Here is a 14675-nt window from a genome sequence, read left to right as displayed (position 1 = left end):
AAAATAAATAAATAAAACAAATTTGGTGCATGCATTGCAGAAAATTAAGGATGAAGTTCAATTCGGTTTAGATATAAGAAAAAAGCAAGGGATTATAGAAGGATATTTTGAGAAATAGTTAAATTGAGAAAATAGAAATGGTTAATAGTTCTTAATATGTAATAGAAGCCACAAACAATAAAATCAATTGTTTAGTTCTTGAATTTCACTCCCCTCTATTAATTATTACTTTATATATTCGTTGGGTTTTAAATGATGTCTAGAAAAACTATTATCTTACGCATGTCGCGAGATTATTACTAGAATAATCTGATCTCGATTGGGGACTAGATTAATTTATTAGTTAATTGAGATTATTAATTTATCAAAAATTATTTATCTTAGGTTTTAGATACATTTATTATTTAACCGAGACCAAATAAATTTATTATTTAATCCAAAAACATTTATTTACCTTAGATTTTAACATCTGTATATTTTTAGGCCTCAACCGCTAAATATCTGCTGAGGCCAATATCGGTTTCAACTGCTAATCGGGTCATTGAACATCCCTACTAAATCGCGAAACGGGTGATATTTTGGTCTAGACTAGAGTCACTAGACTAACGAGGAAACATAAGCCTGGCCCAATTACTGTTTGGACTTCAATGGAATTGATGGGTCTTGCAATGAACCCGATCCAGATCCAAACAAAAGTTTCTTCTTGTCTAGTTTCAGAGAGTTGTCTTTATGACATGCATTAGACGTAATGCGTCTATTCATCACTTTCAAATGCCACCGGAGGCAATCTCAAAATTGAACATTGTAATCTTCCAAAAAAAAGAAAAAAAAAAAAGGGACTGCAAAATTATTGAATACTTGGCTAGCTTCACATGGTTGCTCTCTACTTGCGGTGGCTGATAACTTGTATTTATCTGGTAGCCAAATCATGCATGTGCTGCCACAAATGGCCACAAAATCTGCGAAAGAAAGGCTTTGCATGTACTATCACATCAGAAACCAAATATTATGCTTCATCTACTGTAATACATTATTTAATTTGCCATGAAATCATTGATCCCAAGAATTAAACTTAGAAGAAGATCACTTAAGTTGATTGCCTCTGTTTCATCATTACTTTGAACCTGACCTTATTCTCACACAAAGCCCCCTTCTCACACACCCTTGTATAATTATAGCTAATGCAACCTATAATCCCTAGGCCTGTGAAGCCAAAACAGACAAGTTGTTGGGGGTTCTCATAAATTGTGGAAGATCTCCCCACAAGATTTGCTGAATCAGATTTTGGGGTTTTGCTTGCATCATCACTATAATGAGTACACTGCTGGAACAGTCTCTCTCTCTTTTCACCTTTCAGTTTCAATCCCTTTTAGAGCCATATAGTTGTGTAGGTTCAAAAGTTTCAGTCATTCTTTGCTGCATTTACCCTCATCTTTCTCTATCAAGCTAGCTAATTAGGGTCAAAAAATAGCTAGAAAGCAAAGGTCTTTTTCACCATCTCTGAGCAAAAATGGGGTTGAATGGACCTGGCAGCTGCAACAGTAGAGAGAATCCAGATATTTTGATTGCAGAGACGAAGCAGAAGATAATGAGAGGAGGAGGACAAAAGAAATCAGAAAAAACTAATGGGCCCTCCAAAGCCATGAGTGCCACACACTGCCACTGCGCCATTTCAGTAATGTGTTTTCTTCTCTCTTTTCTCTGTGTGGCTCCTCTTGAGCTCTCTATCTTGGATTTTCATTATTGGGTCCAATTCATATTCATGCATTCTCATCTCATCTCTGTGATGAAGAAATTTTGATTTTTTTTTTTTTTTTTTTGGTACTTTTGAGTTTTAACTCACTCACACTCTCTCTTTCTTCTCTTTATTGGGTTCTCTGAGACGTGGGTGTCCTTTTATCTTTCAGACCCATTTATGTTTCGTGCCTTTAAACTTGTGGCCACAGCCAGAGAAGAAAGAAAGAGTAAATGATGAAACTTGATGGGGTCCCCATTATTGCTGAAGCTCTGAATCTCAGTTTCTTGGGGTTTGGTTTCTTGAGAAAACCCAACCTTTTCTGGTCATTCTTCGTTAAAAAAAAACGCACTTTATGTGTGCGCTTTAATTAAGTTCATGTGGATGCATGAGAGGTCATTGTTTAGCTTTTTCTCCTTGTTTCTTTTTGTAAAAGAAGGAACAAACAATTTACCACTGCATTCTGTTTTCTCTGTGCTCCTTTAAGACTTTAAGGACAAAGAATCATTGCTTGTGAACTTTCACTTCATTGGCTTGTTTCTCTGGGAATTATACATATATAGGTTCAATCATTAGAAACTCTTTATCTTTCATCTTCATTTAAAGTCCGATTTGGGGAAATCCCACGAATCTGCTCTAAATTTCTGATACCATTTTTTTTGCCATAGAGAAGCTTTGCTGCTGCATTCTCAGTGGAAGTGTTTGCGGGTGGGTTATATATATCCTCTTCAAGTTGGAAATAGGTTGGTCACTTTCACCATTTGCTTTTGTTAATTGTATTAACTCACGTTTGAGTTCAATGTTTGCATTTCTGTATTACCATGCCGAAATACCTTTTGTCATTATCTTGCTTTACCTGTGTGATATTTTGTTAATCATAATGCCTCACCCTTTAGAATCAAGCTAGGCATTACTCCCAGAAATTAGAATATGTCCTTTCAGTGCCCTTTTGTCTTTGAAATGTATATTTATTAACTTGAGTTTTGAATGTGTCCAGGCTGAGATAGTTGATATTGATAATCAGTTCATCATAACTGAGGAAGTGACTCTCTCTGTTCATCTTGCCTGGTCTTTGTTAAAGTTTCCCAATGCCTTTTTGTCAAAACCCCCTGTTGATGCCCAATGCAATCTGAGATTTGTGTCCTGAGATATGATGGATAATCAAATGTTCAATGTCCCCACGGATGTGACTGCCCGAAATTCTGTTGTCGTAGATGGGATTGGACCACATACAACGATGGACTCTTTTCTCCAGTCGTATTCATTAGACGTCAATCACCAAAATCATTTCATTTCTGTACTTCCAATGCTTCCAGCCATTGATGGAGATTCTGTCATTGGTTGCCATTCGGATCATCTTCATGACACGAATAGTGCTGCTATTGCTGAATCATTTGCTTTTGTTACATCTCAAAGAAGGAACAATCTGAGAGAACCCCCATTTGGCAGTGCAAGTTTCTATGACCATTCTGTGTTTCAAGGAATACCCAACCCTGCTGCTTCATGTTCTACCGCTTTCGCTCCAAGTGGTAATCTTCAAGAAGATCTCGACAACTTAGCAATTTCAGCAACTCCCATGCATTCTTCGGAAATTTATGTTTCAAATGCCTGCTCTAGCATACCAAGTTCTTTGTTGGCAACCCCTGTAAGTTATGGATATGATGAAATACTTGGTAGCCTAAATAGTCAACAGTGGGAGCTCAACAAGTATGCGGCAGCTCCCTCGGACCCTGAAGAGAAAACTCCAGTAAGAACAACAGGGCTTCAACCATATTCACCATCTATAGGAAATCTGGATCCAAATGGATGGTCATCACCTAATGGCGCCAGTTATGAGATGACATATCATTCTTACAGTTCCCCTAAATCAAGCAACGAGCTCGCTCTAACACTTGCCACATCCAGGCCTTCTATTGTAAATGGGATGAATATCCGAGATCAGTGTTCAGACATCGACTGTTCTGGGATTGTTCAGCCTTGTTTGAATCAAGCAAGGTTTGGCTCAGATCAGCCAGCTTCTTGCAGTAGTGAGGAGCCTTCTCCAAGTTTTGGTTCTTGCAAACCACCTCAATTATCCCAAATAATATGTGGATCAAGCTACTTTCATGTGATTCAGGAAATACTTGCCCAGATTGCAAGCTATTCACTAGAAAATCTAGACGAGTCAAGTTATTCGTCTCTGGGGGTCAATTCTGCTTTAGATAGTAGATTTGAGGCGCAAAACGAGCCTGCGCTGCAAAGACAGGAAATCGAAACAAAGAAAGCTAAACTTCTGGCCTTATTGCAAATGGTATGCTATTGTTTTCTGCTATTAATTAGTCTCAAGTTATCTGCTTTGGTCCTAGTTTATTTCAGTATATGTTGCAAAAGGTGTAGTCAAAATGGATAAATTTTGAAGTGCGACTTTAACTGTCTTTAGTATCCAAAATTTCTAGACTCTAGAAACTAATATATTTGTTGGACACGATGCAGCTTGATGACTGCTACAACCAATGTGTGGATGAGATTCATACAGTTGTATCTGCATTCCACGCTGCTACAAATACAGATCCTTCTGTACATGCTCGTTTTGCTCTTAAAACAATCTCCATGTTTTATAAAAATCTGAGGGAAAGAATTAGCACCTATTGCCTTGCAATGAGTGAAAATTTCAACCCTGAAAGTCCCAGTGAGAGTGAAACCTCCTTTGATGAAATTCAAAAGCAGTTGGCTCTTCAGCATATGAAAAAGAAAGAACATCAAATTTGGAGACCACAGAGAGGCTTGCCGGAAAAATCAGTCTCAGTTTTGAGGGCTTGGATGTTTCAAAACTTCCTTCATCCGTAAACTCTCTGACTCACATGACTTGTTTCAAAATTTTTGAATCGAGATATTCAACAATTTTCAAGAATGTACCATCTGTTTGATTGATTTCAGGTACCCTAAAGATGCAGAGAAGCATCTCCTTGCAGTAAAAAGTGGATTAACAAGAAGCCAGGTATTTGATCACTCAGTTTATTAAACCTCAACTTTATTCGGCAATAATTTGATATTCAACTTCTTTGGAAGAACTACTCATTCTCGCTTTATACCAGGTATCAAATTGGTTCATAAATGCTAGGGTTCGGCTATGGAAACCTATGATTGAGGAGATGTACGCGGATATGAACAGAAGAAAAGCTCGGCAAAATGAAAACGCTGAGAAGATACCACATAAGTATTAACAATCAGAAATTTCATGTGAATTGAAGGTTTTGGGAAGGTACATATCAAATGGAAACGGGCACTTCTGGATGATTCAGTAGGAAAAAAAAAATGCACTACATCCTCAACATTGTTACAATTAAGCTGTATATAATCCTCTCAGCTGCGTAAGGTCAACAATTGAGTACCTTTCTGTAATTACCATGCATGCCTAACCAGCATGAACGTCTTCTCTTATGAGCAAAATCAGTATGGCACTCTTGTGGCAGCTAGCTAGCTTTGCCCCTTAATCAATATGGTACCGCATTCGAACACTGCCTTTTTTCTGTATGATTCTTTTGAAACATAGTGATAATTCAATGGCAGGGTTGGTGGATCACCATCTTGACACTGTAGCCTTGTTTGGTTCACGGAAAGAAAAGTAATTCCTTTGTCTTTTCCATGGGAAGGAAAATGAAATTTTCCAACAACTTTCCATTCTGATGTTTGGTAACGTAAGGAAAGTTATCAGAAAAGTTATTAAAAAATTTGTAAATAATGTAATAAAATAATATGTTGTGAATAATAAATGCAAAGAAAGAAAGGAAAAAAGTGATTTCTTTAAGATTTGGAAGGAATCATTTTTCCCCTTATTATCCATTCATTCAGGAAATTATTTCTTTTCCGTTTGCATCCCAAACGCAGGAAGGAAAAAAATTTTCTTTCCGCGAACCAAACGTGGCCTGAGAAGACGACAACTGTGATATCTACAAACTGGGTTTGTGGCCGGACGAGTTGGAATAAAACTACCAATCACTCAGTTTATAAAATTAACCAGCCTCCCATGTGCCGGTACGAGTCTTAACATAAGTGACCCATCCCAATAGCTTTTGCAGGGAGCATTACATGCACAATCCAAAGCCATTGCAATATCTTTGTTTGCTGGCAATCCATTTGCCTAACCTTTTGATAACAAAGCCACATGTGTGTATAACCACATCTAACGGCGTATATTGATTTTCATAAATATTTATTTATTATTTTTTTTTTAATCCCTGCCAAGTCAGACTCTCTCTCGAGCTCTCTCTCCCCCTTTCCCTTTTTTGTTTCTTCTTTGCTAGTTTCCCAGATCTTGTGTCTCCCTCATGCAATGCAATTTTTTATACTTCAAATCTTCAATTCCATCTATTCTCAAAACAAAAAATCTTCAATTCCATCATTCTTTGTTTCCATGATGGGTTCATGTTGATTGATTAAGAGGAGAAGAAAAGGAGGAATCTTGGTTTGAGCTTAATCTAGGCTTATATAATAAGACCATGCCTGCTAAATGTCGCTCTTCCTTTGCTTGTTACTCTTCTTCCTCCCTCATGCCTCAATTCATCTCGCCCTCAAATTTCTCTTCGGCATAGTATGAAGGAGCCTGCCTTGTTCGCTGTCTCAAATTGATCTTAAATTGAGATAGGATTATGACTGTTCCCACCTCTAATTTTCAATGAAAGACAATTAAGGATATGGGTATTGCTATATTTGAATATAATTCATGGGATTTTGCAAAATTTGGGAAGAAGAAGAACTAGAGAGAGAGAGACTTCAGGCGTAAAGGAAGAGAAGAATAGGACGGACAGAAAAAAAAAATGAAAATTGTTGTAGACCATTAGATTCACTATAGCCACGTGTCAAAATCCAATGGAAAGCTTAGGTAGGTTAGGAGGGGGAATAGGAGAGGATCCTCTCCCCTATTGCAAATGAAGAAAGTCAAGAAACTGCCACCTTTTTGGGATTGTGATCGAGCATTATTAGAGCACTACATATAACTTTGGATTTTAGTGAGTTTAAGGCATATGCATTATTTATTCACCTAATAAAATAAGATACCTCCAGTTTGGCACATATCCGTGATAGGCCTATGAAAATTAAGCGTGCACGTTACAAATAAATTATTGTACATTACATACCACCATGTGTTTGTGGTTTGGCTAATTTGATTGATCTACGTAGCAAATGTCTGTTTTTGCCTACAATATTCACCCTTAACTAACTATTATTGAACCACACCACTTAACTATATCACGTGATAATTCTAAATAACAGAACAATTACTCTACATACAACACAACTACTCCGCAATACCACAAAACATGTTTAACCGGTGGCTTAATTTAGTCCTTAATTATCGAGGTTTAATGCATTTCACACCTTGTTTACAACTGTGACTGAGTAATGGGTGTCGAATATTCTTTTTGGGGTTCGAATTTAGGTTTCTATATAGTTGTTCAACGTATGAGTGTATGACGCAAGTCACCCAAAAAGTGTCCACTAAATTATATACATATCCCCTAAACCCTTTACCAGTTTACCTCCCAAAGTCGAGGGACTCCCATCAGTGCTTGCTACGCTGTAATCAATTTGCTTCCACAAACAAACCGTCAAACCCTATAAATACCAACTCAGCCATCCTCCTCTATAAACCACTCTCTCTTGATTCTTATCAATGGCGGGGTTGGTAGTCATTTTTGATTTCGACAAGACGATCATCGACTGTGACAGCGACAACTGGGTTGTGGAAGAGTTGGGTATCAACCACTTGTTTACTCAGCTCCTCCATACTTTGCCGTGGAACTCTATTATGGTTAGTCAGTAGCTATCTAGTTTAATTATTCTGGTTATTTGAGTTTGGTTTTATTTCATTCTGAACAAATGCTTATGGTTATGTATTCCGCTATTTCAGGATAGGATGATGACAGAGCTTCATAATAGGGGAAAGACGATTGAAGACGTTGAAAAGTGTTTGAAGAAGGTTCCACTGCATCCCAGCATTGCCTCCGCAATCGAATCAGCCCATGCTTTTGGGTAATTTCATCTCCTGATGTTATCTGATCACTAATGAAGTGTTGTGGTTTTAAACTTCTAATCGATCACATGTATATATGTAGGTGTGATCTGAGGGTTGTGAGTGATGCAAATGTGTTTTTCATTGAGACAATCTTGAAACATCATGGCCTACTAGACTGTTTTTCGGAAATCAACACCAACCCTAGCCTTGTTGATGAACAAGGCAGGCTCAGAATCTTGCCCTATCATGATTTCAACTCATCACCTCATGGCTGCAATATATGCCCTTCCAATATGTGCAAGGTGAATTAGTTAGGGAATGGTGTTATCTTGTCAGATTGTCAACTTGTTTTTATTACAATAACATACTATGTATTGGACAAGAGAACATTACATATTTTTGGGTTTATTTTCCTACAGGGTCTGGTGATGGAGAAGATCAGAGCTTTGGTTTCGGCAGATGGAAAGAAGCAGTTGGTCTATGTTGGGGATGGAGCTCCTGATTTTTGCGCAGGCTTGAAGCTTGAAGAAGGAGATGTCATGATGCCAAGGAAGGACTTTCCTATCTGTGATTTAATATCTGCCAACCCATTGCTTACCAAGGCAAAAATTCATGAATGGAGCGATTGGGAGGAGCTTGGTGCTAATTTGCTAAGCACAGTGAACAATGCCCTTATTGATGAGTCTAGCAATACGAGAACTGATCAATTGGTTCCACTCGACTGCAAGTACCAAAACACTTTGATATCTGCTATTGCCCATGAAGCCCTTCAAAAAGCTGTCCCAGTTTCACCTCCCCACTAGTTGAGATTTTAATCTAGCCAGGAAGTTCGGCAGTAACATTTCCGTACTCGTTGGCTATAATGGGAGTGTCGTTATCATTGGTGCACTATGATCGTATGACAAATCAAATAGCATTGCCGTTGTCATTAGCTAAAATTGGAGTGTCGTTATCATCAATACTCAACATATAGTTGAATATGTACTAGGATCAGTAGGATGAGTGTGTTTACCACCTTATCATGCAAGCCATGCCAATTTCCACCACCATCTAGGCTGCAGACTGATGATTTATCCATTGAACTATATTGTGGTGTGACATCATCATCAACCAAAGAAGCAAAAAGGAGTAGAATAAGATTGCATTTTCACTTGGTTTTATCATAATTGATAATAAAGAAACACCAAGATGAGCTGACACATGAGCCACCATAAAAGTTGAAAATTGAGTTTCTTGTCCCCTTGAAGAAACTAATATATAAATTGATGGATGCCCCATTGATAAATATAGGTCCTCTAGTTTGGATTCAGAAGAAAGCAGAAGATCATCATCCAATTTATATCATTATTTATAATCATCTTTTGTTTATAGTTGTTGGAACAATTCTGAGGATATACAGACTACTGGCCCTCTCCCTCCCTCAACTAACATTACAGAATACAATTGAAAGAATGATATCTGCTGCTTTCCTTATGAACTTTTCCCTTGTATCTTTCTCTCTCTTTCTATATCTACAGAACCGCTAACAATGCTCTCTTCTTTTTTTCATCCCCCAACCAATCTAGAGAAAATTTCAAGCTCATGAAGTAGATTACAAGAGGCAATTTCAAACGCTTTTGTCAACTACTTCTATCATGAGGAATCCGAGTCTTTATCGGTTTCAACTTCAATCCCATGCTTTCTGGTGAAAGAAGCTCTGGTGCAATGCAGGACGGACTCAAGGGGCTTCTTGGGCTGACATTTGACTGAGAAGGCCTGTATAAGCCATAACCCATGAGGAAGTACTCTAATGGTATCAACATTGCATGAGGCTGCTCCTCTGTCACCATTGATCCACATGCCTGAACCTGCAGGTCACCCACACCACCAGTTATAAGTTTGCTTAATATTCATATAAAGATACAACAATGCATGGTATTATCATTCGTTCTAGACCTCGATTGCATACCTCAACCAAGGCACTATATCGCCTATCTAATTTTGATGTCATGTAGAGAGCTTCTGAGTGAAAGGGAGAGCTCTCGCCCACAAATATTAGTGAACGACATTGTAGCTTACGCAATCCATCAGAAATGTCAGGTCTCCTGAGAGAAAATGAAAACAGAGTTCATTGCCGTGCATGATATCATTTCACATATAAAGCTGTTAAAATGGAGATTCCAAAAGCACAAAGGTAGTCCACAGCAATAATCCAATTGATGCAGGACTAGTATTCTGCATATATTGTCATATTGGTTGCATTACTGATGGCAATGCAAACGAAAATGAAAAATATCCCAAAACAAGGGTTCCAGTACATGCATCAATATTTTTTTAAATAGATAGCTTGATAAAAATAAGTGTAAATTGCAAAGTAAAAGTAATCTTGGGAACAGGATTTACCCATTAATTGCTTCAAGAAAGCGCCAAACATTTGAACTCCGCCTTTCATCAAGCGACTGTCATAGGATACACAAGAGTGAAACCAAACATGTAATCAGCACTTTGCCACATCATTTAGGATGTACACAAATCAGGAGAATAGTATAAATAACAGTCAGAATGACAGAGGTTGGATGACTAACTCTTCTGCATGCCTGAACTATATCTGATTCTGGTACTTGAACACCACCACGAACTTCCTGCCACCAGGAATGTTAACAATGAAACCAAATCACATGTAGAAAGACAGATATTTGTGAGTTAGACCAGAACAATGGCAGACCTTGCTGAAGTAGCGCTTAAGCAATATCTCCTTTACCACACCACACATGCCATAGTAGTAAAGTAAATTTGACATCACCTGAAAAGAATATATAAAGTTAAGATGTCCCCAAACCATTTGCACGATATTCCAAACACCACAACTCCACAAGAGCTGATAAGTCCAGGAAGGGGGAAAAAAAAACCTTATTATACAACCATTCTGTCCAGCAGGGTGCTTTGCATATCGGAGAAACAAGTATCAACCCCATGACACGGGATCTATATTTCATCTGTTCCCAAGATTATGGAAAGCCAGATGATTAATAAAAGTCTTATTGAGATGATAACAAATAGTACTAATGTGCACAGTGAGGATAGAGAATCTTACAGCAAATTGGGTAAGAATGTAAGCTCCAGCTGTGACCCCCATGCACATCACTGCACCAAGTCTACAGAGAAAGAAAGAGAGATCAGGTACTTCCCTTCATTTTTCAATTCATCTAAATAATTAAAGAATACTGACGTATTAAAGAGAACAAAAGATTCAAAGAGCTTTGTGAAATCATGTATTACTTGATACCCAGGTCCAGAGCATTATTATTCAAATCATTTCTTATCTCGAGTTAGTAATTGCGTGCAAATACCTTTTTCAGACAATAAAACCAGAAGCATTTCCAACCATTAGATAATCAACTTAACCATTTGATCGTAGAAAAGATCACTCTAACCAAACTCCTGATTAACATAAACTTAAAGCATTGTGAAAATTATTACCCAAAAAAGTTGAGAACCTCAGCAATCTGATCTACTAAATCATCAGTTGAATACACAGGATCATCAAGGCTGATCGAAGACGCTCCAAACTGAAATAGTTCTTGAAGAAAGCACGCCATAAGAAATTATGTGAATGGCACTAATGGAAGTTAACTGCAACAATATAGGTATGAAGATCAAGCAGAACTGCAGAAGCAATAAATGCAGACAAGTTAATGAATTACAAACCTCGTGGCCGGGAGGACTAATATGGTATATGCAAAAGTTGTGGAGCAGCAAGGAACACGCTTCTGGACAAAAGAATAATCCTTGAAAGCAGGACATATCTGATAAATCACATAATAAGACAAACGTTAAGTTGGGAATTACTAAATTAGAAGTAAATGCTTACTAATATTCATGATATCTCTTGACCTTCATTTATGACCAAAAAAGGCAAAAAGTCACCATTCTCTTATGTACTCCACAAAATTCAGTTTCCTTCCCCAGAACTTAAAATATTCAATTGAACTAATCTATTGTAAAAAAATAGATTGTAAATATATTAAGTTGAAACAGAATTTCAATAGGATTTTCAAAAAAAATCAGTTGGATGCAATGGCATCCTGGATCCAAGAGGTAAAATTCATCAACTAAATTACCTGTCAAGATTTCTTCCAGAAAAACTAATGGTCTAATTTTAGTTTCGTGTTTGAAAAGCAAGAAAATTCAGACGAGAAGTGCAACCAAAGCGAGAAATAATTTTCAGTGGCTAAATATTGTTTTTCTTACGATTTAAAGCCAAATCGGGGTAAGTGACGAGAGCTGGTTTGTCCTGATCTCCCAACACGGCAACGGACACATAACCATGACAAGTTTGTACAAGATGCTCCTGCAGACAGATTCCATAATAGGATACAATTTAGTCCACCAATTCAGTAAATCAAATTGAGAAACGAAATATACACGCAGTTCCAAAAACAGAATAGTGACTAAAAGATTGTAATAATTGCAATACGCATTCAACCGATCACTAAAAAGTTGAACCACCTTTTCGGGTCACTTAAGGAGAAGAGACTACCAACCAACAGTACCATACCAAAGTACACTATCAAGTAAAACGTAGAGTTTTCTGGTAACCCTTAATAACGAAAGTAGAAATCAAACCACTTTTGCTAACATGGGGGAGCAATTTAGCATTTCAAAAATTCAACAAAGCTAGAACTTTCATCCTTGATTCCAAAACCTTATAAATGACAACACAAAATCAAGTAACAAACTGACTTAATTTGCTTAAGAAACTGACTTGTTATTCGTTTAAACAAGAGAAAATCAAGCTATCTCAAGCTAAAAGCAAGAATTCAAAGCAGAAACCAAGCATCCAATTCGAATTTCATTGCCTTATATAACCCAATAAACCACAAACTTAACCTGCATTCAACCAAAAAAAACATAATATCTCGCTGCTCATCCTAACATACAAGTTCATATAGGCAATTAGAACAGCAAAATCAAGATGCAATCTTTGCATTTCACTTGATTTCTTTTGCAGCATTGACCACGAGAATCAATAAGAACACAAAAACCAATTGCAGAGAATAGAGAATAAAGCCTGTACCTTTCCGCAGAGAGAAACCCCCTCCATATCCACCGACACTGAATCACCACTAGAATCCCCCATTTTCTTGTTCCCTCTCAAAAATTTCGCTCAGGTTTTTGAGGCAATGGGCTTGGCTTCCATCTCCATTGTGGTTTATATGCAATGCCCTCTGTTGCTTTGTGTCCCTGTCCCCCCGTCTCTCTCTCTCTCTCTCTTTTAAATGTTGACTCGCTCTGAACTCGCACGAGTTTAACGAGTCACCGACGCTTAATCGCAGAGGAGGGGCTCACGAGCGGTCCGTATATACCAACGGCCCTCTTCTTCAACCGCGGACGCTGGTTTGGTTTAACCAGGGTTAAGGCCACAAGCCGACAGTTTCTGTTTTTTTTTAGCGGTTTTACTAAATTGTCCCTTTTGGTTTCATTTTCTTATTTTGAATACCAGGTAAAGTAATTTAAACTTAAAATCTCATACAACTTTATACAATTCACCTATTTATTTATTTTCGTATATTAGATATGAAGGTGGTTATTTAGAGATTGATGGTTGCATTTTAACAGAGGGGTATAATTGTAAATATGTCAAGATGTTGACCATTGTTGGTACATCAAGATCAAGTTGTCAATGATCGATGAACTAAAAAAGAAAAAAGAAAGAAAAAAAAAAAGGAAGCATGCCAATTAATAATAAAAATTGTGAGATTGCATTCTTGGATCCAAGAATCCATTTTTCTCAACACTATTTAGACAACATAAATGTTTGGGAGGAAATACAAAGAATCTAACATTTATGAAATGATTTACATTTAAGTTTTAATGTTGAAATTTCACTTTATTTTTGAAGCTCTTTCTTTTTTTAACTCATTCTTTTAAGGTGCGGAAAAATACTACATTTCACTCATGTATATACTCTCGATTTGGTTTTGCTTCGTCTTGAGTCGACCATGTTCCTCGCAAGTGATTGTACAAATCATATTAGAATCTGCAAATAGGAAAATAAATACTTAATATTGTCGGAAAAACTAATAAATACCTTGTCATCAACCTGCATTTTTTTTTTTTTAATAACCTTATAGTACTTGAGCTTTGTTTTCTAATAACATTTCATATCACTTTTACAACCAACCATTACCTGATATGCATATCATAAGTATATCTAACTAAAATGCGTCTCTGAATAACTGAAATTCAATCATATGCATGGATTCTATAGTTGATATGGAATTTTTGGAGCAATTTTTCTTATTTTTGCTTTGCATGGTAGGCTTTCATGCTATCAGCGGATGATTCTATAGTTGAAACATCATATATATAAATAGTGCAACATGCAAAACATATTTATTACCAGACGGATTATATATATAAGTTGGTATCTGTCATTAGCACTGATCACCAGGCATCAATTGAAATGTTAATTTTGACACAGCTAATTTCAGTCCTTTAGTAAAACGTTTTCCAAAGCAGATGGTGGATCTTCAAAGAAAATTGCTAGACAAACAGAGACAGGCCCTTATGTACAATATTTATAAAAAAAAAAAAAAAAACATATATTTCTCAATTAGTTTCTAAACAATTAAGTTTGTTTTTAATTTTATACGTAAGTATCAAAATTGATCATCAAATAATTTGGCGATCAAAGCTAAAATTTTGGACACACACACCGAGGTTCGAACTATTAAGCATGCATAAGAAAATCGTTATAGAAAATTTTATACTGTCAAAAGATAATTCTCAAGTTCACAAACATAGTCACTTATTCATTAAGGTAACTATACCTTAAAATTTTCATAATATTTACGGTCATATATAGTTGCATACACATACAATCTATTTCAATGCACACAAGTCGCCATTCTCAGTAGCTGAAAAGGCATATGAGAGGCTCCTGTCAAATTAAAACCTAGTTCT

The 14675-nt window shown here is 36.8% G+C and overlaps 3 protein-coding genes across 6 annotated transcripts; 2 read left to right on the top strand and 1 right to left on the bottom strand.

Moving 5' to 3' along the window:
* Positions 1–1070: 1070 nt before the first annotated feature.
* LOC133735864 (homeobox protein ATH1) lies at positions 1071–5232 on the top strand. Of its 4 annotated transcripts, none has more exons than XM_062163303.1 (6): positions 1071–1675; positions 2409–2478; positions 2733–4025; positions 4208–4557; positions 4652–4712; positions 4810–5232. In XM_062163303.1, the coding sequence occupies exons 3-6, from the start codon at positions 2886–2888 to the stop codon at positions 4936–4938; spliced, it is 1680 nt and encodes a 559-aa protein (XP_062019287.1). In that variant the 5' UTR covers positions 1071–1675; positions 2409–2478; positions 2733–2885; the 3' UTR covers positions 4939–5232. The 4 variants fall into 4 exon arrangements, with proteins under 4 accessions (XP_062019287.1, XP_062019289.1, XP_062019288.1 ...); XM_062163305.1 differs by having other exon boundaries at positions 2404–2478; XM_062163304.1 differs by lacking the exon at positions 1071–1675 and adding an exon at positions 1700–2298.
* Positions 5233–7203: 1971 nt separating this feature from the next.
* On the top strand, positions 7204–8888 carry LOC133735866 (thiamine phosphate phosphatase-like protein). Its single transcript, XM_062163308.1, has 4 exons — positions 7204–7526; positions 7626–7747; positions 7831–8032; positions 8150–8888. Exons 1-4 carry the CDS (start codon positions 7389–7391, stop codon positions 8531–8533), a joined length of 846 nt encoding a protein of 281 aa, XP_062019292.1. The 5' UTR covers positions 7204–7388; the 3' UTR covers positions 8534–8888.
* Positions 8889–9057: 169 nt separating this feature from the next.
* LOC133735865 (protein NDL2-like) lies at positions 9058–13085 on the bottom strand. Its single transcript, XM_062163307.1, has 11 exons — positions 12787–13085; positions 11961–12060; positions 11418–11515; positions 11190–11278; positions 10804–10864; positions 10619–10705; positions 10435–10512; positions 10295–10351; positions 10113–10168; positions 9679–9814; positions 9058–9577 (listed from the first exon to the last, which is right to left on the bottom strand). Exons 1-11 carry the CDS (start codon positions 12847–12849, stop codon positions 9350–9352), a joined length of 1053 nt encoding a protein of 350 aa, XP_062019291.1. The 5' UTR covers positions 12850–13085; the 3' UTR covers positions 9058–9349.
* Positions 13086–14675: the final 1590 nt, after the last annotated feature.

Source organism: Rosa rugosa, chromosome 3, assembly GCF_958449725.1.
Source record: "Rosa rugosa chromosome 3, drRosRugo1.1, whole genome shotgun sequence".
NCBI lineage: Eukaryota > Viridiplantae > Streptophyta > Magnoliopsida > Rosales > Rosaceae > Rosa > Rosa rugosa.
This window is presented reverse-complemented; position numbering and strand designations above follow the sequence as displayed.

What these genes read in the sequence shown, in the direction of transcription:
- LOC133735866 (XM_062163308.1), top strand. Translation starts at nt 7,389, where the DNA reads ATGGCGGGGTTGGTAGTCATTTTTGATTTCGACAAGACGATCATCGAC. An exon ending in TGCCGTGGAACTCTATTATG is followed by an intron (nt 7,527 to 7,625) that starts GTTAGTCAGTAG and finishes CCGCTATTTCAG; the next exon opens with GATAGGATGATGACAGAGCT. An exon ending in GCCCTTCCAATATGTGCAAG is followed by an intron (nt 8,033 to 8,149) that starts GTGAATTAGTTA and finishes ATTTTCCTACAG; the next exon opens with GGTCTGGTGATGGAGAAGAT.
- LOC133735864 (XM_062163303.1), top strand. Translation starts at nt 2,886, where the DNA reads ATGATGGATAATCAAATGTTCAATGTCCCCACGGATGTGACTGCCCGA. An exon ending in TTCTGGCCTTATTGCAAATG is followed by an intron (nt 4,026 to 4,207) that starts GTATGCTATTGT and finishes GACACGATGCAG; the next exon opens with CTTGATGACTGCTACAACCA. An exon ending in TTTCAAAACTTCCTTCATCC is followed by an intron (nt 4,558 to 4,651) that starts GTAAACTCTCTG and finishes GATTGATTTCAG; the next exon opens with GTACCCTAAAGATGCAGAGA.
- LOC133735865 (XM_062163307.1), bottom strand. Translation starts at nt 12,849, where the DNA reads ATGGGGGATTCTAGTGGTGATTCAGTGTCGGTGGATATGGAGGGGGTT. An exon ending in ACATTCTTACCCAATTTGCT is followed by an intron (nt 10,706 to 10,803) that starts GTAAGATTCTCT and finishes TCTTGGGAACAG; the next exon opens with ATGAAATATAGATCCCGTGT. An exon ending in GATATAGTGCCTTGGTTGAG is followed by an intron (nt 9,578 to 9,678) that starts GTATGCAATCGA and finishes GGTGACCTGCAG; the next exon opens with GTTCAGGCATGTGGATCAAT.